Source organism: Miscanthus floridulus, chromosome 2, assembly GCF_019320115.1.
Source record: "Miscanthus floridulus cultivar M001 chromosome 2, ASM1932011v1, whole genome shotgun sequence".
Classification (NCBI taxonomy): Eukaryota; Viridiplantae; Streptophyta; class Magnoliopsida; order Poales; family Poaceae; genus Miscanthus; species Miscanthus floridulus.
This window is the reverse complement of record NC_089581.1, coordinates 4565796-4586814: the sequence shown is the minus strand read 5'-3', so window position 1 is coordinate 4586814 and position 21019 is coordinate 4565796. Positions and strand designations below refer to the sequence as shown.

The window sequence follows — 21019 nt, the reverse complement described above, 5'->3', positions numbered from 1 at the left end:
ATACTGCCTAATTTCATGCTCTGATCTTAAAAAAAAATATAGACAAGTTTGGATCTGTGATTACATTTTTAATTGCACGACGACGTGTGTGATGGACTAGTATATACATATGGAGACAAAGGGGATTGGTTGTTAACTGCAAGACTGAAACTGCCGCAGGTGGGCTTTTGTTCAGAATTTCCAGTTCGACTACGACCCCTTACGCATCAAATGGGCTGAGGCGCTGGGCTGGCGGAGCGGGATTTTTCGGCCTTGTACCGTTGTACGCAGCGTCCCTACTCCCTAGAGCTGCAGCTGGCTGGCCCTCGCAGGTCTCGCACCCGGTCATCGCCCGCGCTGGCGCCGCTCCTCCGCCGCCGTGATGTTGCGCCTAAAAAATCGCCTCCTCCCTCTGCTCCGCGCCGCATCACCGCTGCCCGCTCCCATCCACCCCCGCCCATGCTGCCTCCTCTCCACCTCCACCTCCCCCGCGCCCTTCTCCCTCGAGGACTACCTCGTCGCCTCCTGCGGCCTCGCCCCAGCACAAGCCCGCGAGGTGTCCAAGAAGGCGTTCCTCGACTTATCCAGAGAATCCAACAAGGAGGAGATCTCACGCTCCCGCCTCTTCTCCGCCTCCAATCCCGATGCTATCATCACCCTGCTCGCCGGCGCCGGTCTCTCCCGCGCCGACATCGCCGCCGCCGTCTCCGCGAACCCGCTGCTCCTCCGCGCTTCGGTGAAGAACATCGCCCTCCGCATTCTGGCTCTCCGCGACCGCGTCGGTCTTTCTACACCCCAAATCGCTCGCTTGCTCCTGGTCGGCCCAGATGCTCTCCGCCGCAGCGACGTCGTTCCCAAGCTCGAATTCTTCATCTCCTTCTACGGCTCGTTTGAGCAGGTCCTGGTGGCCCTAAAGAGGAATATTCGCCTCCTCAATTCGAGCCTTGAGAGGTTAATCAAGCCTAACATTGCTTTGCTGCGTCAGTGGGGTGTTCGAGATATTGCCCAGCTGTGTTCAAACAACCCGTGGGTGCTTACCTTCAACCTGGAACGCTTGAAGGAGTGTTTGCTGCGGGCGGAAGAAATTGGGGTGCCTCCTACTTCGCGGATGTTCAGGCACGTAGTGGCCACTCTTGCCTGTAATTCCAAAGAGAAGGTTGCTGCCAAGTTTGAGTTCTTTAAGATGACTCTTGGTTGTTCTGAGTCTGAGGTTTCCACTGCAGTGTCCAAGATGCCAGCTATATTAGGATTTTCTGACAAAATTCTTCTCCGCAAGATTAAGTTCCTAGTCAATGAGGCTGCGATGGAGCCACAGAACATTGTGGAAAGGCCTGTCCTGCTCGCATACAGCCTGGAGAAGAGGCTAGTGCCGCGGCATTATGTCATGAAGGTCCTGCAGGAAAAGGGATTGCTGAATAGCAATAAAGAATTTGTCACAATAACTACATTAGGAGAGAAGACTTTCAAATCGAAGTTCATCGACTGTCACAAGGACTCTGTTCCTGGCCTTGCAGATGCTTATGCTGCAGCTCATGCTGGTGTTGTGCCCTCTAGAGTGTAATTTAAGCATATCATTTTGTGGTTCAGGCGTATGGTCTATGGTGGAACTGTAACTCATGCTTATTAGCAGCTGTGCAGGCCTTTTCCATTTGCAAGAGAACCACTACTGATCTCTGACTGCTCATACATAATCCAAGTTTAAGTTGTGGTTATTTATGAGCTGGGTTAGAATTTGAGCCCTCACGTGCATGTTTGTTAGTTTCTCTACCTAGCACATGGCTGAAGTTTATCCTTAACTTCAATTTTCTTCTCTGAATTAGTCCTTGCTGCTACTAATATGATTTGGACAGTATTAGATTTTCTTTTTGTCCAACCATTTTTTTATCAGTATGACATTATGTTTTATTCCTACTGATGTTTTACGTAGGTCTCACTGGCTGAATGGATTATTTTTGTTTCTTCTGATGCATGCTAACATTGTATGAGACTGAACAAGTAGTTTCAGGTAGCGGCCGAAATCACTACTATGAAGAAACTCTCTATGAAACAGTTTGGTAATGCCAATGTTGTAAGGGACAAATATACTCTTGATTTCTATTTATTTGTTTTGGGTGCCGCGGACCAGTGTCGATGTACCAGAGATGGTTGTCTGTTTGGCTTGTAAGGAAATGAGACGCTAACAGCCGAAAATAAACAGCAAGCTGTAGGGAGACGACTTTGAACGAGGGAATACTAATTTGTTGTTTGTTCATTCTTATTTCATACGATATATATATATAGACAACATGTCCCTTTTGTACTATCTTCTTGCTTGGCTGCCTAAGATTAAGTTGTAAATTGATCTCTCATATACAGGGGATATGCCTCTTCGGTAAATAAGCCCATCAAATAAGGGAGGCAATTGTTCTGAAATCAAAGTTACTTTTTGTTAACATTTTGTTCAGTTTTGTGATTTTAAGAAGTAATTCTCAAAGTATTTCTTTATAGAATGTGCGTGATATTTATAAGGTTTTTCTTCCTACTAATGGCTGTATACCAAATTTTTTACTTTATAGTAGAGGCTTATATAACAATAGAATTTGTAAAAGTCAATTCCTATATCGCACATTTTGTTTTTCTTATGAAGCTTGTTACCAGTATGACGGCATCGAGAAAACTTGAGCACTACAATTATATACATGTTTAAGTAAAAAATAACATCATATTAGTCTCTTTAGAATAAGTTTGAGAGTGTTATCTTTATATTCATATAATTATCTAGAAACACAAAATTTTTATAAAAAGCTCCAAATTCTGTGAAATAGTTTTAGACAGTGGGTTTCCATTCCCACCTTCACCATCTACTGCTTGGTGGGATTCGGCTTTGATCCCATTTCTCCTTCGTTTGGGTGTTCAGCAGCTTGGGATCCATCATGGTAATCACTTGTTCTTATTTAATTTGAAGAATTGGAAAGACACGAAGAGTCTATTTAGTTTTCGTTACTTAGGGCATGTACAACGGTCGTCTTTTTGCCGTCTGGGAGATGTCATTTTTGCAAAAAACCCCTCGACTCAGCCAACAGACGGGTGTGCCGTCTCTTCGCGAAGAGACGACGAGGGCTCGTGCTCCCAAGCTATATCGCCCGCTCCAGCACCGTTGTACGACAGGGGCTTGTGCTCCCAAGCCATTTTTTATCACCTTAATTTATGAGTCTGTACAAGAATTAATTATCTTGCAGATAGCCTAAAAGACAACCCATTGTATAATTTGTCGGTATTGCTGTCTCTATGTGACATGACCCGTGCTTGCAGACGGCAGCCGTCTAAACTGTTGAACGTGCCCTTATGGTTCTTGACTGCAAATAGAGCTTTTATTTGTGATGTGCTTCTTATTTAGATTTGCAATGTCAACCATGTAAGGTACTGGAGAGACCAAACTTTGTTGCCAAGGATGCATCAAGGCTTATATGTTGCACAGATTTGCCATTGGATTTAACATCGAACAGACATCTGATCATTCCTGCTTTCCTGTACACACAAGAAATTGAAAGATGCACATGTGTAGCTGTTCTAATCAAAAGGTCATTCATGTGTTGCTGGTCAATTGGGCTACTCTTAGCTGATGTTTTGTAGTATTAGTTTCATGCGTTACTGGTCAATTGGGCTACTCTTTAGAAAACACAGTTGGGTTATTTAGCACTAGCACCTAGATTATACTATGCCCATACGCCAATCAGTAAATTAGTTATGCCAATCAGCCAGGTTTGGGGAGTTAGAAGCTACAGATGATCCAACTTTTCTGAACAGAGCTTGTTTTTCTGAATACAGCATGGCTGTTAGTGTGAAATGTTTTTGCTGCCATTTTTCCTTTTAAATTAGCTAAGTTGTCGTAAGACTGTGGAGTGATGCTGTTACTCTCTGGACCTGTAGTTTGTTGTTATAGTTGTTTTAGTTCTAAAGACTGATGGTTCCAAAGTGTGCTCCTTTTGCTGTATGACTTTACAAGACCTTTAGATATTTCTGTCTGCATAAACTGTTTGATGTCCATCTATTTAAATGTTCAATGAAGCGTGGTAATAGTACATAATTCAGCATTTTCTGTCTCTTTGTGTTAGCTAACTTGCTGTACTATCTATGTTTGCTGCAGGGATAAAGTCCCACGTCCATCTGGTGGGATTATGAGCTATTTTGGTAATCAGCTATTTTGGTAATCAGCCACACAATTTTCATTTGGTCGGTGCACCTGTCCACAACAGCCCTGTGAACATAGCAATGTGTACCAACATTGAAGGAAGTTCACCGACAGAAGTGCAAACCTTATCTGAGCAGCAGCCTGAACATGTTGACAGTGACAGTGAAAATGCTAGGATTGAGAAGCGGATCATGTGGACCAGGGAAGAGGATGTTAGATTGATGAGCTCTTGGATAGAAAATTCAACGGAATCTAGCTGTGGAGCTGATAGGGGTGGTAACCAATACTAGGGTGATGTTGTTGAATCATACAACAAGACGACCCTGTCACATTGGAAAAGGAATCTGAAGCAATGCAAGGATCGATGGCACAAGATTAACAGATGGACTGACCTCTTCGAGTGTTCTTATGTGAAGGCTCGAAAGAGTATTTACAAGTATTTACTTCAAATGTGGATTGATGCAGCCCACAAGTTCTATGGTGGTAGACAACAAAGAAGCAAAGCTAGGACCCTTTGTCCAAATGGAGATTTGGAATACTTACTGAGAAGTGGCGAAGTGGAAAACATACAATGAAGAGTTGAGGAATCAGGAATGCACATAAAAGAAAAGCATTTAACCTTGAAGGAGAAGGGGAGGAAAAGGATCAATCTTTTGAAGAGATGCCAAAGCGACCAATAGGTCATAAGGCAGCAAAAAAGGCAGCTCTAGCTGCAAAAGGACAGCCAAAACGACTCAGCTCGGATGATGATGGAAACTCAAAAGAATCTGCAATTGATCTGGAAAAATTAGACAGATTTAGCAAATTCTGGGAGGAAACAAATGCAAACCACATCAAGGTACGGGAACTACAACAAAAGTTATCATCTGAGAAGCTCAAGGCCACAAAACTTGCCCAGCTTACAGCACAAGAGACCAAACAGTTTAAGAAGCTTGATTTAGAGGGAAAGAAGGTTGAGAAAAAAAAATCAAAGTTGTGGAAGCTTATAACAACCCCATTTTACAAGATACAAGTTCAATGTCCGACGAGAAAAAGGCTGAGCGAGTTGTTGCCATGAAGTGTCTTAGGAGGGCCCTTTTTCATGAAACTATCTAAATTAAGTAAGAAATTAGGAGTCCATTTCTAAATTATTTATTTTCATCATAAGTAGTATTTGCACTCCCATCTGTTGTTTTTTTCTGATGAGTGAACCTAACAAAGGCTTCTACTGCTTCTAACCGGTTATCTTTGCTGCCCTATAAGATATATGATGCTGTGTAGACTCAAGAATTGGAGAATTTTTTTTGTTAATTTTTTTGATGAAAACTAATTTTAAATCTAACACTGTCTGTTTTTTTTAAACTAACACTTTTGGTCACGCCTATTGCCCTGGCGCGGCCAAATGCCTGTGCCGCGCCATGCAAGGTGGCGCGGCCGCGGGCTGACGTGGCGATGACCGAAATCACGATCGTTGACGTGGCAGGGCTCTGTCGCGCCACCGATCTTGGCGCGGCAGTGCCGCGCCACGAAGCATGGCGCGACTAGGCCAAATAAATATCGCGAGCGAGCGAGCCCGCCCGCTCGTCGCCGCGCATTGCCCGCCACCAGTTGCCCGCGCCCCACCGCCGCGCAGCGCCCGCGTCGGCCGCGCCACGAACGTCGGCGCATCAAGGCCGCCCGCTCCTAAGGTACCCCCTCTCGATTTCATGTTATTTTGATTATTATTGTTTTAGGATAATTAGTGATTTAGGATAGTTAGTAATTTAGGATAGTTAGGGTTTTATGATTGTTATTGATTTATGATAGTTTGTCAAATTTAGGATAGTTAGTGATTTAGTATAGTTAGGTTAGTGAATTTGTTTGTGATTTACGTAGGTAGTTTTTAGGTTTGAGGTTGTGTGTTCTAGTATAGTTAGGATTTTGGGTTTAGGGATTGATTAGGTATTTATTATTTAGTTTATAGTTAGTTATTTAGTTAGTGATTTTGGGTATAGATACTAGTTTACAAATGTCGGTACTTACTAGTGCGTGATACGTCGATTTTGATGACTTCATGAAGTTTCGTCAAATGCTTATATTCCTAGTGAAGTTGTTTATGTTACTAGTGCGCGATATGTCTGTTAATGTTACTTTGAATATATACATGTGCTTTCATATTGTGTTCGTATTGCATAACAAGTAGTTCAAATTTTGCTATGCTACGTAATGTTAATTTGAATTTTGTTAATTTGAATACTCTAACGCTTAGTTTATTAATTTATAACGGGATGGCCCCTCCCATGCAGCACCCGTTGTACGCTATTTTTGAGGTGAAGTACGACGACCAGCACCGAGCACACATCTTGAGTGACAACGACACAGAGGTGACTTTACCTACTTTGAGACCCCGCACGCATACCAGGACGCACCGGTGGGACGAGCGTTATGTGCCGTACATACGATGTGCCGGCTTCCTCGAGCTTGTCCGTGTTGTCAACCACGGTCTTCCGCCCCTTGACCCAGCACTACTTACTGCAGCTGTAGACAGGTGCGAGTGCATTCTTTGTATGTAAACTTTCTTGTAACAAATTTGAGGCAACTAAAAGTCGTTCTATTCTTATAACAGGTGGAGGTCTGAGACCCACATGTTCCACCTACCTTGTGGCGAGATGACCTTGATCATGCAGGACGTGAAGGCTATTTTTGGCCTTTGGTTGGGGGACTTTCAGTAACAGGGATAGTTGACAACGATTACTAGAGGGAGCTGGTGGCTAAGTTTACTGGCTTTCTTTCACTGGACGACGAGGCTTCTAAGAAAAATAAGTGAGAAATTGAAGCCTATTTAATACTTGCATTGATTTCATGCAGCCATCGGGTCTCATTTTCTTTGGTAAATTTCAGGAAAACTTTCGGTGTTTCGTCGTCCTGGATCACGGAGCGCTTTGATTACTTGGACCCATAGGCTGAGGAGGCTCAGATCGACAGGTCGCTCGAATGTGGCTTTGACACTTTCTTGGTGCTTTCCTCTTCCCAGACGCCTCGGACAACACCATCAGCTGGATCTTCGTTGACATACTACGCCAGCCGTAGGAGAACATAGCTGCGTACAGCTGGGGCAGCGCAGTCCTGGTATGGACGTATTGACAGCTATGCGTTGCCTGCCGTCGCACCTCAGGGTATGCGAACCTTGGAGGTTGCTCGTACCTACTCTAGGTTTGGTGTTGGGAACGATGGCCCATTGGGAGGCCCCTTAATACTGGTTTACTGGTAAGTACTTCGGTTCATTATATTCTTTGATATGGTTACATATGATGAGTTTATTAATAGCTAATTCATTATTGTGTTTAATGCAGCAATGGAACAGGCATGATACACTCCCTACAGCTCTATTTATCTGGACGGAATCAGAGTTAGAGGAAATGTAAGGCACAAGTACAGGGAGTATACAGACGGTCTCGATGTCCTGACACAGCACCAGGTTACACTCTCTTTACTATCATATCTGTGTCTTGTTCGATCTACACTATATCACAGCCTAACTCAATTACGAAATGTTCAGGTGTATTGGTGTTCTTGGGATGCTCCGGAGCTCCAGTACTATCTCAGTCCTACCACTAGGGACGATTCAAAGGAGTATCGCTGCAACGTTCCTCTTATTTTCTTCCACGTGGTCAAGATTCACTTGCCCGTCAGGGTCTGCAGACAGTTTGGAAGAATGACAGGCTATCCACCACCGCTTTACTCCACCAACCAAGGATTGCACGAGTGCGTTATCGATTAATAACAAAGCTATAATTCAAAGGTGTGTGTGGTACAACTAACATTGTTTTGTTGTAGGTATGACCGTAGGAAGAGGTACAAGACCAAGGATTGACGCGTGACACACAATGCGCACATCCACTTGTGGGAGACCAGGGAACGGCAGCCGGTCCATGCGGGTCCTCTACACGATCAGCACACCTTCGACAAGTACTTGCGCTGGTTTCATAGGTCTACGAGGACACATATCAAGTCCTCGTACACTGAGGAGGCGATTGACGAGGACTCGGAGGAAGATGTGATCGAAGATGTGTACGACATTGCCACTAGAGAGGACACACAGCTATAGAGAGCCCCGCTACAAAGATACGTGGTAAGATACTTGAATGGTACAATTTGTTATCCATTTGGTATTAAGTATGTATATTAAAACTGTTCAACCACGTTTTTGTACCTAGGCGACACAATTGTCGAGGTTGTCCAACGAAGCAGCATTCCGGCTTCTTGAGTTTAGAGGGTAGGGGTCAGACGTTCTTGAGGCTTTTGTGGAGATAAACATAAACTAGTCCGTTCCTAAATTGTTTCTTTAGTGTATATGCGTTTGGAAAATGCACTAACTTTAACGTCTATTTATGCAGAAGGTGAAGAAGAGCTGCAGGAAGCTAGCTCAAAAGTTGAGCTGCATGGACACTCCTTATGAGGAACCGCCACTCCCAGCACAGTCGGGTGGCACGTCTTCAGCCTCTTTGAGGACACCAGCCGGCTCTTCTCAGCCGGTGACAGGTGCCACTTCCGCGGTGCGTACACCACCACATCATAGCGCTGGGAAGGACCCTACAACCGAGGACGACGAGGACGACGATGATGACCCCCCGGGCTTCCATAGACAGCACGACCAGTGGGACGATTGGCCGCAGGACGAGATCGGCATGTCTCAGCTAGGTGGTGCCCCGCTTAGTACCCAAGGAGCCTCATAGGTACTAACAAAGGTAGTTTCTTTAAATACGTAGGCTACATGAACTAACGATCATAAAGAATTCTAAGTAATCGTGCATATCATATACTTGCAGGGTACGAGCCGTACGCACCGGCGACGCGACCACACCGACGTTGGCTACACTCCCAATGTATTGCCAACAAATCCAAAGAGACATAGGCGTCCGAGGGATCCTTACACTCCTGGGTCTTAGTTTGTTAGGTCGAACTATTATTGGCATCCGAAACTTGTAGGCTTAGTTGGTTATGTTATGTCGAACTTATGTCAAACCAATGAAAATGTTATGTGGTAGCTTGTCAACTTGGCACGGACTTCATTTATTTGCTTTATATTCGTTTTAATGCGTCGCGGCATCACTACATGCGAGATTAAGTAGCAACTAGTTCGGAAACCGGCAGTCCTGGGGTATCTCGACGCCGGTGGCCAGCGTCTTGCATGAGGGGTTGAGGAAGCTAGGGTCTATGGCCTCGTCGCCGCAGATCCTACAATATGGGGGCATAAAGCCAAATAAATAAGTTCTCTTAAAAATATTCATTTCAATCTGATCCAATTTTTCGTAATCGATTAGTTAACGTGGTGGTTAACCGTATTATGAAAGACAGAAAAAATATCATTGACTTATCAAATTTTCTATTCGGCCGTGAAAAAAATCAACAAAAGACAAAACAAATCCACTATTGATTTTACGTCAAGCAATACTTAGAATAACTTCCACTATCGGCGTGACGCGTTCCAATTAAACCGTCCAGGTACCGCCGGGCGGGCGGCGAGCACGGTGGTCAGGCGGGCTTGCTGCTCGGGCAGGCGGGACTGACCACGGGGTTTCATTCGGCTCTGCCGCGCCACGGATCAGGGCGCGGCACTACCGCGCCAAGGTCGATGGCGCGGTAGACCCTGCCACATCATCGGTCAGCGATTCCGATCGCCGCCACGTCAGCCCTCTGCCGTGCCACCATGCATGGCGTGGCACAGGCATTTGGCTGCGCCAGGGCAATAGGCGCGGCCAAAAGTGTTAGTAAAAAAATAGACAGTGTTAGATTTAAAATTAGTGTTCAAAAAGTGTTAAAATTAAAAAAAATTGAATTGGACAAGGACTGAGAATTGTTTTTGCTGTCGTTTTTCCTTTTAAATTAGCTATGTGAACTTAATAATTTCTCTGATGGATCAATGTCCAGTGTCTATTCTCATTTTCCCACTTGTAGCTTGTTGTTATAGTTGTTTTAGTTCTAAAGACTGAATGTCATGGCTATTTTCTAAGAACTATCATTGCTATCTAGACAGGTGTGTTAGTTTTTTCTGAAAACTAAATGAAAGTCTGAAAGGTGTCATGGCTATTTCTGAAAACTGTCATTGCTGCCTTTTGCTGTTAAGCTTGCTGTGAACTAGGTGCAGATATCATAGACTCTGCCTTTTACTGCTATAAGCTTGATGTGAACTAAGGGCAGATATCATATCATGTGAAAATGTGAATGTTTCTAGTAAAGCTTGTAAAGTAATATGCTGCTCTCCCATCGGTGTGAACACACGGCAGGGGCAGGCGCCAAAAGGGCTCCCTGCTGCTGCACTGTAGCCGCGGTAGGGGCAGGCGCCGAAAGGCTCCCCTACCACATTGTAGCCACAACAGGGGCATGCGTCAAAGTCAGCCCTGCTGTCACATTTAGTCACTGTAGTAGCCTGACATATATGTATACTAGGATTAGATGTGTAGAGTTGTATATATAGCTTCCCACTACAACTCAGTAAATAGAGCGAATTCAGTTTTGCCATCTCCTATGTAGAGCTCCTGCCAACGCTGGTGCTTTGTGCTGTGTGTGTGTGCACTCTGTTCTTTCTCCCTTCTTCTACCTCTAGCCGTAGTGTGTGGTCAGCAACGCCGGTGAGCGATCGGCTCACCCGTGCGGGAGATCCTGGGGCCAACAAGTGGTATCAGAGCCATACAAGCGTCGTCGTCGGACTATCCGCTGGCGATTACGGACGGTTTGGAGATGGGCAACAATAGCGGCGCTGCTGTGGCTGCCCAGCCATGATAGGAGGTCGTCGTGCGTACGGTGCGGGAGGTCAGTGACACCAATTGGCCGACGCTGACTCGCATCAACTATGATGAGTGGGCAGTGACCATTAAGGTCAAGCTTAGAGCCCAACGGCTCTGGAATGCCATTGACAAGGGCACCGACAATGAAGAAGACGGCATGTCAGCGTTGGAGGCTATCCTCACTGCTATGTCAGTGGAGTACAGGGAGCCATTGGGGGCAAAGAACTCTACTAAGGAGGCGTGGGAGACCATTACAGCGATGCATGTTGGCTCCGACCGCGCAAAGAAGGTGATGGCCCAACTACTAAAGCAGTACGCCACCCTCAAGTTCAAGGATGGTGATCGATGGAGGACTTCTCCCTCCACCTATAGTCGCTCATCAGCAAGCTGAGGAGCCACGGCATCACCATTGACGGAGAAGAGGCAGTCTCCAAGTATCTTCACTCTGTGTCGGTGAAGTAAAACCAGATCGCTCTCTCCATAGAGACGATGCTAGACTTGTCCACCCTCACCATTGAGGATGTGCGAGCAGTGGACAAGCGCATGGAGCAGGCCACAGCAACAACGGACAGCGGCAAGCTGCTGCTGATAGAGGAGGAGTGGGTTGCCCGGATGAATAAGTTCGGGGAAGCCTCCTCCAGCCGCGGTGGTGATGGCAAGCTCCACGGCAAGGCTTCTTCGGAGAAGAAGAAGGTCAACTCCAACGTCTGCTAGCGCTGCAGGAAGATGGGCCATTGGGCAAAGAAGTGCCCAAATCGCAAGCAGGAGAAGAAGGCTGAGGCTCATTTAGCGCAGGCTGATGAGGCCACTCTCCTGATGGCGATGTCGCACGTAGGCAAGTTGTGTGACAGCTGCCTGGCTATGAAGCAGAGGAGGCTGTTGTTCCCAAAGGCGGCCAAGTATCACGCGACGGACGCTCTTGAGCTCGTCCACGACGATCTCTGCAGGCAAATCACGCCAGCCACAAATGGTGGTAGGCGGTACTTCCTCCTACTTATGGATGATTGCTATCGCTATATGTGGCTGCAACTCCTATTGAGCAAGGACGAGGCGGCGGAGGCGATCAAGAAGTTCAAGGCGCATGTGGAGGCGGAGAGCGACAAGAAGTTGTGCGTGCTGCGGACTGATTGTGGCGACAAATTCACTTCGATGGAGTTCGCTACGTACTGCGCGGGTCAGGGTGTGGTACAACACCACACCGCACCATACTCGCCATAGCAGAATGATGTGGTAGGGTGGCGGAACCAGATGGTGGTTGGCATGGCTCGATCCATGATGAAGGCCAAGAGCATGCCGACAAGGTTCTAGGGTGAGGCGTTGACCACGGCAATGTTCATCCTCAACCGCGCGCCCACAAAGGCCCGAAGGGCATGACGCCGTTCGAAGCTTGGTATGGGCACAAGTCGAATGTGTCCTTCCTCCGGATATTTGGCTGCATTGGCCACGTCAGGAAGACGAAGCCGGTCCTCTCCAAGCTAGAGGACAGGAGCACACCGATGGTGCTCCTAGGCTACGAGGAAGGTACCAAGGCATACCGGCTCTACGACCCATGTGGAGGCAAGGTGGTTGTCTCGTACGACATCATGTTCGACGAGAAGGCAGCCTAGGATTGGGACAGTCCGGGCATGGGAGAAGCTAGCGGCTTCACCAGCACCTTCGTCGTCGAGCATTTGGTCATCCATGGTGGTGGAGACGATGGAGAGGAGGTACCGACCACTCCAGCAACAGAGCCGAACACTCCTAGGGCAGTGTCGAGCACTCCGAGAGGGGTGCCGAGCACTCTGGGTGTGGTGCCGAGCTGTCCCGTAGTGGTGTCAACCACTCCAGGACGGGTGCCAAACACTCCCGTAGCAGAGCCGAGAGGTCTTGCAGTGGTGCCGACCACTTCAAGACTGGTGCCGATCACTCCTATAGTAGTGCCAACCACTCCAAGAGTGGTGACGAGCGGTCCTAGAGTAGTGTCGAGCACTCTAGGTGATGTGCCGACCACTCCGGCAGAACAGGGGACTCCATCGACGCCAATTGAGTTCGGCTCACCTCCAAGTGACATCACTGAGTTCGTGGATGCCTTCCATGATGGTGAGGAGGTGCGGTTCTATAGGCTAGATGACATCATTGGTGGCATAGGGTCCTCAGGCCTAGCAGATCGGCTGCTCAATGACCCAGAGCTGCTTCTCGTTAGTGCAGAGGAACCACCCACGTGCACGCTGGCCAAGCGCGATGCAAATTGATGATGAGCAATGCTGGAGGAGTGAAGGCGATCGAGGAAAATAAGACTTGGGAGCTCATCGATCCACCTCTAGGATGTCGTCTAATTGGCCTGAAGTGGGTGTACAAGGTCAAGTGGAATGAGCGTGGCGCCATTGTCAAGCACAAGACGCGCCTTGTCGCTCGAGGCTTTGTCCAGTGCGAGGGCATTGACTTGGAGGAAGTCTTTGCATTAGTAGCACGCATGGAGTCTATCCGACTGCTGCTGGCTTTGGTAGCAGCGAAGGACTGGCGCGTCCATCACCTGGTTGTAAAATTGTCCTTCCTCGACGACGAGCTGGTGGAGACGGTCTTCATCAGGCAACCTCTAGGTTTCGCCATCAAGGGAGCAGAGCACAAGGTGCTCCGACTGCGCAAGACGCTCCATGGGGTGAGACAGGCCCCACGAGCATGGAACACCAAGCTTGACGCCACGCTGAGCGAGCTTGGGTTCACGCGGTGCGCAACTGAGCACGTGCTCTACACATGACGATAGGGGAAGGAGGAGCTCGTCGTTGATGTGTATGTGGATGACTTGATCATCACCGGTGTCCATGCAGGGGACATCGACAGCTTCAAGCGTGAGATGGTGGCTTGTTTTTGAATGAGCGATCTCAGTGCACTCTCCTACTACCTCAGCATGGAGGTGAGACAGGGGAAGGAGGCGCTCACGCTCGGTCAGAGCGCATACACCTCGAAGCTGTTGGACCAGAGCGGCATGGCTGAGTGCAAGCCGTGCGTGACTCCGATGGAGGAGCGGCTGAAGCTAACAAAGGCTAGTACCGCGACGAGGGTAGATGCAACACTCTACCATAGCATCATCGGTGGTCTACGCTACCTAGTCCACACGAGACCGGACATTGCATTCACCATGGGCTACATCAGCCGCTTCATGGAGGATCCCGAGAGGATCACTAGGCTGTGGTGAAGTGGCTGCTGCGCTACGTCAAGGGGACGATAGATCAGGGGATCGTCTTCTCCAAGACTAGTGGAAGTGGGCTGCAACTCACTATGTTCAGCGATGCACACATGGCGGGGGACATCGACAGATGGCAGAGCACCTCTGGCGTTCTTGTCTTCCTTGGGTCAGCTCCAATCTCATGGCTGTCGCTGAAATAGAAGGTGGTGGCGATGTCCACGTGCGAGACAGAGTACGTGGCGGCGGCCACAGCGGCTTGCCAAGCTATGTGGCTACGCCAACTACTGGGCGAGCTAACCGGTGTGGAAGCTCACCCACCAACACTAATGGTGGAGAACCAGCCCGCCATCGTCCTCGCAAAGAATCCAGTTCTCCATGACCAGAGCAAGCACATCGATATCAAGTTTCACTTCCTCAGGGACTGTGTCGATGGAGGATAGATCATCATCGAGTTCGTCGAAACTGGTTGGCAACTCATGGATGTCGTCACCAAGTCGTTCGACCATCTTCGGTTCATGAAGCTGAAGAAGATGATCGGCATGGTGGAGGTTCTACGGTTAGCAGTAGGATTAGGGGAAGAATTGTAAAGTAATCTGCTGCTCTCCCATCGGTGTGAACACACGGCAGGGGCAGGCACTGAAAGGGCTCTGAAAGCATCTAGGCCCCTAGTTGGGTTTCAGTGATTAATGACAATATAAGATTACTGTGACTAACGTATATTTTATAGATGCAATTAAGTTAGGTCATGGTAATGGCAATTGATTGGGCAATCATGGTTGTCATGCCCCTATGATGAAAATCATTTCCGTTTTTCAAAGGATGGATGACAACGTTAAGGATGGACTAGTTCTAAGTGTCATTTGGTGTTGAAGCAACACTTAGAGTAGTTTAGGACTTTGTTTTTCCTTTGGCCATACTATTAAGGGGGTATGGACGTGTAGCTTGACCTAGGTGAGTCTAGTGGGTTAGGTGTGATGCACACTTGTCAAATCCAGCACTAGGTAGCTCCTAAAAAGCCCTTAGATCAATTGGAGCAAACTTCATTCACATATGATTCCGAGTTGGAAGTGAATGGAGGGTCAAATGTTGACCGGACGCTGGTTTCGGTGTAACCGGATGCTAGCGCAGAGTCCGGTCAGTTCATTTGATCAAGGTGAAGTCGTCTGGATGCGATCGGACGCTGAAGAGGTGAGTGACCGAATGCTGGATGCCAGCATCCGGTCGACTCCAGTAAGGGCCTAGAGAGGGAAAATCCTGATCAAACGCGTCCGGTCACTGCTGACTGGAGGCTGGTCAGGTTCCGGCTACTAACCGGACACTACGCAGCAAAGTGATCGGACGCTGGGTTCCTGCGTTCGGTCAACATCAGTAAGGTTCCAGAGGGCAGTTTTTGTGATCGAACGTGTCCAGTCAGTGCTGATCGGATGCTGGCCGTCAGTGCTGACCAGACACTGGCCAGCGTCCGATCAGAACTTAACTGCTCGGCTATGGAGAGAACTGACTGGAGCGTCCAGTCACCCCGCAAAGGCACATAACGGTTCGTTTTAAATGAGGGGTTATAAATACTTCCTCTATTCACTCAAGGGATCACTTTTGCTCATTCTAACAGCTGAGAAACACCCTTGAGAGTGTCAAGAAGAGCAAGGTCCTAGTGAGGTCATTGAGATTTGAGAATCCAAAAGAGAGCCCTCATTAGTGAAAGCAAGAGTAGCAAAGTGTGCATCCACCCTTCTCATTAGGCTTGTCATGGTCAAGTGAGAGTTCGTGCTTGTTACTCTTGGTGATCGCCATCTCCTAGATGACTTGGTGGTGATTGAGAGCTTGGTGATCATTCGGCGGAGCTTGTGGATGACCCAACTCAAGTTGTGAGTAGTTGTGGGTGATTCACCATGACGGAGTGTCAAAGAATCAACCCGTAGAGAGCACTTGATCCTTGTGCGGATAAGGGGGAGCTACACCCTTGCGTGGGTGCTCCAACGAGGACTAGTGAGGAGTGGTGACTCTCTGATACCTCAGCAAAACATCGATGCGTTCCTCCTTCTCTCTTTACTTTGAGCAATTTAATTCTTGTCTTTACATTCATAGAATTGCCATGCTAGAGTAGGATTAGAACTTAGGTTGCAAGACTTTTTGTGCGGTAGAACATTAGAAACACTTTCTAGGCACAAGGGGTGAAGTTGGGCTAACCGTAGGGATTAATTATTGCAAAAAAATTTAGAATTAGCCCAATTCACCCCTCCCCCTCTTGGGCATCTTGATCCTTTCAGGCTCCCTGCTGCTGCACTGTAGCCACGACAGGAGCAGGCGCCGAAAGGCTCCCCTGCCACACTATAGCCGCAGCAGGGGCAGACGCCAAAGTCAGCCCTGCTGTCACATCTAGTCACTGTAGCAGCATGTCAGCCTGGCATGTCTGTGTATGGCTCTTCTGAAAATAAGACCATGAAATAGGGGAGCCATTTCTTCTTAATGTGAAATCTCATATTTGTTTTGTTACCATTCTGTTTAGTTTTGTTAAGAAGTACTAGTAGGAGTTCCTCTCGGAATATTTCTATTCTTATAGCATGTGCATGAGTCCTGGTGCTATTTACAATGCTTTTCTTCCAATCGGCCTGTTCGCTGGTTGGTTTCTGGGGTGGTTTGGGCTGGCTGGTGCTGGTTTATTGTGAGAGGAAAACACTGTTGGTTGGCTGGTTTGGGCTGGCTGAAACCAACAAGCGAACAGGGCGAATATGTCATACTATGCGTTCCTCTCAAAATATTTCTACTCCTATAGCCTATGTTTGATGTGCTATTTATAATGCTTTTCTTCCAATATGTCAGACTATGTGTTTAATGCTTTTCTTCTAATATGTCACACTGTGTTCTGGGTTTACACCATTTATGAGTGTTTGTTAAGCAGGATCACAGGCCGATGTAACCACATGTGCCCTCTATTTTTAGTTGCTTGTGAAACGACAGATGTCTGTCGAGCTCCTATATTGATGATTCTAATTGCCAAATATTAATCTTTGAAAACGACAGCAATCCATGTTAATCTCTGCAGACAATATGGCAATACCATGTTAATCAAGTTGTTCTAGTGAACAGCCATGGTGAAGCTTAAATTCACACTCATGAATAGTTCAGCTCAGTAAATTAAAAGCAGGCTCTAGGTTTTTAAGGCAAAAAAAAGTCTGAACCACAAAAGAAATCACTCATGATGTATCTGAATAGTCCAGTGCAAGATGCCAGGTATATTAGGATTTTCTGACGAGATTCTTCTACGCAAGATTGCGTTCCTAGTCAATGAGGCTGCGATGGAGCCACAGTACATTGTGGAAAGGCCTGTCTAGCTCGCAATGAGCCTCGAGAAGCGACTAGTACCCCGGCATTATGTCATGAAGATCCTGCAACAAAATGGATTGCTGAATAGCAATACGAGCTTTTTCACACTAACTAAATTAGGAGAGGAGGCTTTCGAGTGACTCTGTTCCTAGCCTTGCAGATGCTTACGATGCAGCTAGTGCTGGTATTGTGCCCTCTAGAGTCTAATTTTAGCATCTCCTTTTGTGTTTTAGGTGGGTGGTGGAACTGTAACTCATGCTCATTAGCAACTGTGCATGCTTTTTTTTTATTTGCAAGTAACCTCAGTGATCTCTGATTGCTCATACATAATTCAATTTAAGCTAGGGTTATTTGTGAAGGGGCTCGGTTTGACTTTGATCCTTAACGTGCGTGTATGCTAGTTTCTTCTTCTGCCTAGCACATGGCCGAAGATTATCTTTAACTTCATTTTTCTTCTCTAAATTAGCTATTTGGAATTTTACAGTATTAGCTTTTCCTTTTGTCCAACCATTTTTATCAGTATGACGTTATGTTTTGTTCCAACTGATGTTTTATGTAGGTCTCACTAGCTGAATGGATTATTTTTGGTTTCTACTGATGCTGACATTATATGGGACTGACTAGTAGTTTTAGTTTCAGGTAGCGGCTGAAATCACTACTGAGAAGAAAGTCTCTATGAAACAATAGGGTGATGTCAATGTTGTAAGGGCCAACAGAAAATTCTTTATTTCTATTTTATGTTTTGGGTGCCACAGACCTCTGGCCAGCGTCTGGTCACAACTTAACTGCTCGGCTACGGGGAAAACTGACCAGAGCGTCCAGTCACCTTGACCGGAGCGTCCGGTCACCCCGCAGAGGCACATAACGGTTTATTTTGAATGAGGAGTTATAAATACTTCCTCTATTCACTCAAGGGATCACTTTTGCTCATTCCAACAGCTGAGAAACACCCTTGAGAGTGCCAAGAAGAGCAAGGTCCTAGTGAGGTCATTGAGATTTGAGAATCCAAAAGAGAGCCCTCATTAGTGAAAGCAAGAGTAGCAAAGTGTGCATCCACCCTTCTTATTAGGCTTGTTGTGGTCAAGTGAGAGTTCGTGCTGGTTACTCTTAGTGATCACCATCACCTAGACGGCTTGGTGGTGATTGGGAGCTTGGTGATCATCCGGTGGAGCTTGTGGATGACCCAACTCAAGTTATGAACGGTTGTGGGTGATTCACCGCGATGGAGTGTCAAAGAATCAACCCGTAGAGAGTACTTGATCCTTGCGTGGATCAAGGGGGAGCTACACCCTTGCGCAGGTGCTCCAATGAGGACTAGTGGGGAGTGGCGACTCTCCGATACCTCCTATCTTTGAGGGGGATGATTTTTCTTATTGGAAAATCCGAATGGACGCGTATTTAGAAGCTCTAGATGTTGGGATACTTAGAGCCGCCTCACAAGGTTTCCCAAAACCTCGGGATGCCACACACCTATAAGGCGATGAGGTCAATTATAAAAAATGGAATGCAAAGGCTAGAAACACCATCTTTAGAGGCCTTTGTAAAGATGTGTTTAATCGGGTGAGGAACCACAAAGACGCCCATGCACTATGGTCGGATATTTGTGCCCTTCATGAGGGAACAAAGAGCGAGCGTGAGGAACGCTATCATCTTATCATGAAAAAGCTAAATTCATTTGAGATGCTTCCTAAAGAGAGTGCTAATGAAATATACTCATGCTTGAATGTTCTTGTAGAGAAAGTCATTGGGCTTGGACTTACTCAAATGCAACCATCCGATGTTGTAAGAAAATCTTGAGTGTCCTCCCCATTGACAAATATGGGCATATTGTGACCGTGCTTCATCAAGGTGATCTTTCCACTGCTACACCAACACAAATCTTAGGAAAGATCAATGCTCATGAGATGTACATGCACATCACACCACAAGATGGCTCATCCTCTAACAAGAAGAAAGACAAGGACTTAGCATTCAAAGCTAGCCAAGAGAAGGGCAAAGCAAGGCTTGAGTATGAGAGCTTAAGTGATGATGAAATTGATGATGCAAGTCTTGCTCTCATAGTGAGAAGAACTGCCAAGATGCTAAAGAAGCTCAACAAGAGTGGCATCAAGTTCAATGGTAAGAAAAAGAAGTTCTTCACTAGATCTAGAAGGAAACCAATCTCGGAGATGGATTGCTACAATTGTGGAGAACTTGGTCATCTAGCACACCAATGCACAAAGCCCAAGAAAGACAAGTACAAGAACAAGTACAAGGGCAAGAAAGATGACTCAAGTAATAAAGAAGAAGATGAGAAGAAGAAAAACAAGCCATACAAGAAGAAGGATGGCAAGAAGAAGGACTTCCACAAGAAAAAGAAGAATGGCAAGGCATACGTCGTCAGTGATTGGCTCGCAGACATTGATTCATCAAGTTGCTCATCCGATGATAATAGTGATAATAAGAAGGTGGCCACCATTGTGATTGACTCTTCATCATCTTCACCGACACCACCGCCATCATCCTCTACACACCTATGCCTCAACAAGTTTGGGTTCCTAAAGCTTGATCTCTTGTGTGTAGGTGAACTACAAGACCGGTGGAAGTCATTGGGTAATTGATAGTGGTTGCACACAACATATGACCGGTGATCCTCATATATTCATCTCACTAGATGAAGAAGTAGATGGACAAGAAAGAATCACATTTGGAGATAATTCAAAGGGAAAGGTTAAAGGATTGGGCAAAGTGGCAATATCAAATGATCATTCAATCTCAAATGTGCTATATGTTGCTTCATTGAGTTTCAACTTGCTATCTATTGGACAATTGTGTGATCTTGGCTTCTAATGCTTGTTTACCGAGAAGAAAGTTATTGTATCTAAGAAGGATGATGATCAAGTGACATTCAAAGGATTTAGATACAACAACCTATATTTAGTGGATTTCACCTCCAAAGATGCTAACTTGAAGACATGCCTATTCACCGAAACAACACTTGAGTGGCTATGGCATAGAAGATTTGCTCATGTTAGGATGAGCTCACTCAAGAAGCTAATGAAGAATGATTTGGTGAGAGAGTTGAAGGATGTAAAGTTTGAAAAGGACAAGCTTTGTAGTGCATGTCAAGCCGGCAACCAAGTTGCAAATACTCATCCAACAAAAGCTTTCATGTCAACCACAAGAGTGCTAGAACTCCTTCATATGGACTTATTTGGACCAACAACATACAAGAGTTTGGGAGGAAATCTTTATTGTCTTGTGATTATTGATGACTATTCAAGATACACATGGGTATTCTTCCTTCATGAGAAATCCAAAGTTGCGTTATGCTTCAAGAAGTTTGCCAAGAGAGTACAAAATGAGTTTGAAGTGAAGCTCAAAAAGATTAGAAGCGACAATGAGAAAGAATTTGACAATACAAACATTGAAGCCTATTGTGATGAAGTTGGGATCAAGCACGAGGTCTCCGCAACATATACTCCTCAACAAAATGGTGTAGTTGAGAGAAAGAACCGGACATTGATCACACTAGCAAGAACAATGCTTGATAAGTACAACACTCCCGAAGCTCTATGGGTGGAAGCTATCAACATCGCATGCTATGCAACCAACCACCTAGTCCTTCAAAAGTTTTTTGGCAAGACACCTTAT

General features: G+C 46.3%; 1 protein-coding gene and 1 pseudogene across 1 annotated transcript; both read left to right on the top strand.

Annotated features, from left to right (window-relative positions):
- Nucleotides 1-271: 271 nt before the first annotated feature.
- On the top strand, nt 272-2962 carry LOC136537713 (transcription termination factor MTEF1, chloroplastic-like). The gene has a single exon (XM_066529673.1). It carries the CDS (start codon nt 362-364, stop codon nt 1538-1540), a length of 1179 nt encoding a protein of 392 aa, XP_066385770.1. The 5' UTR covers nt 272-361; the 3' UTR covers nt 1541-2962.
- Nucleotides 2963-3306: 344 nt separating this feature from the next.
- Nucleotides 3307-5421, top strand: LOC136537714 (uncharacterized; annotated as a pseudogene).
- The last annotated feature ends 15598 nt before the right edge of the window (nt 5422-21019 follow it).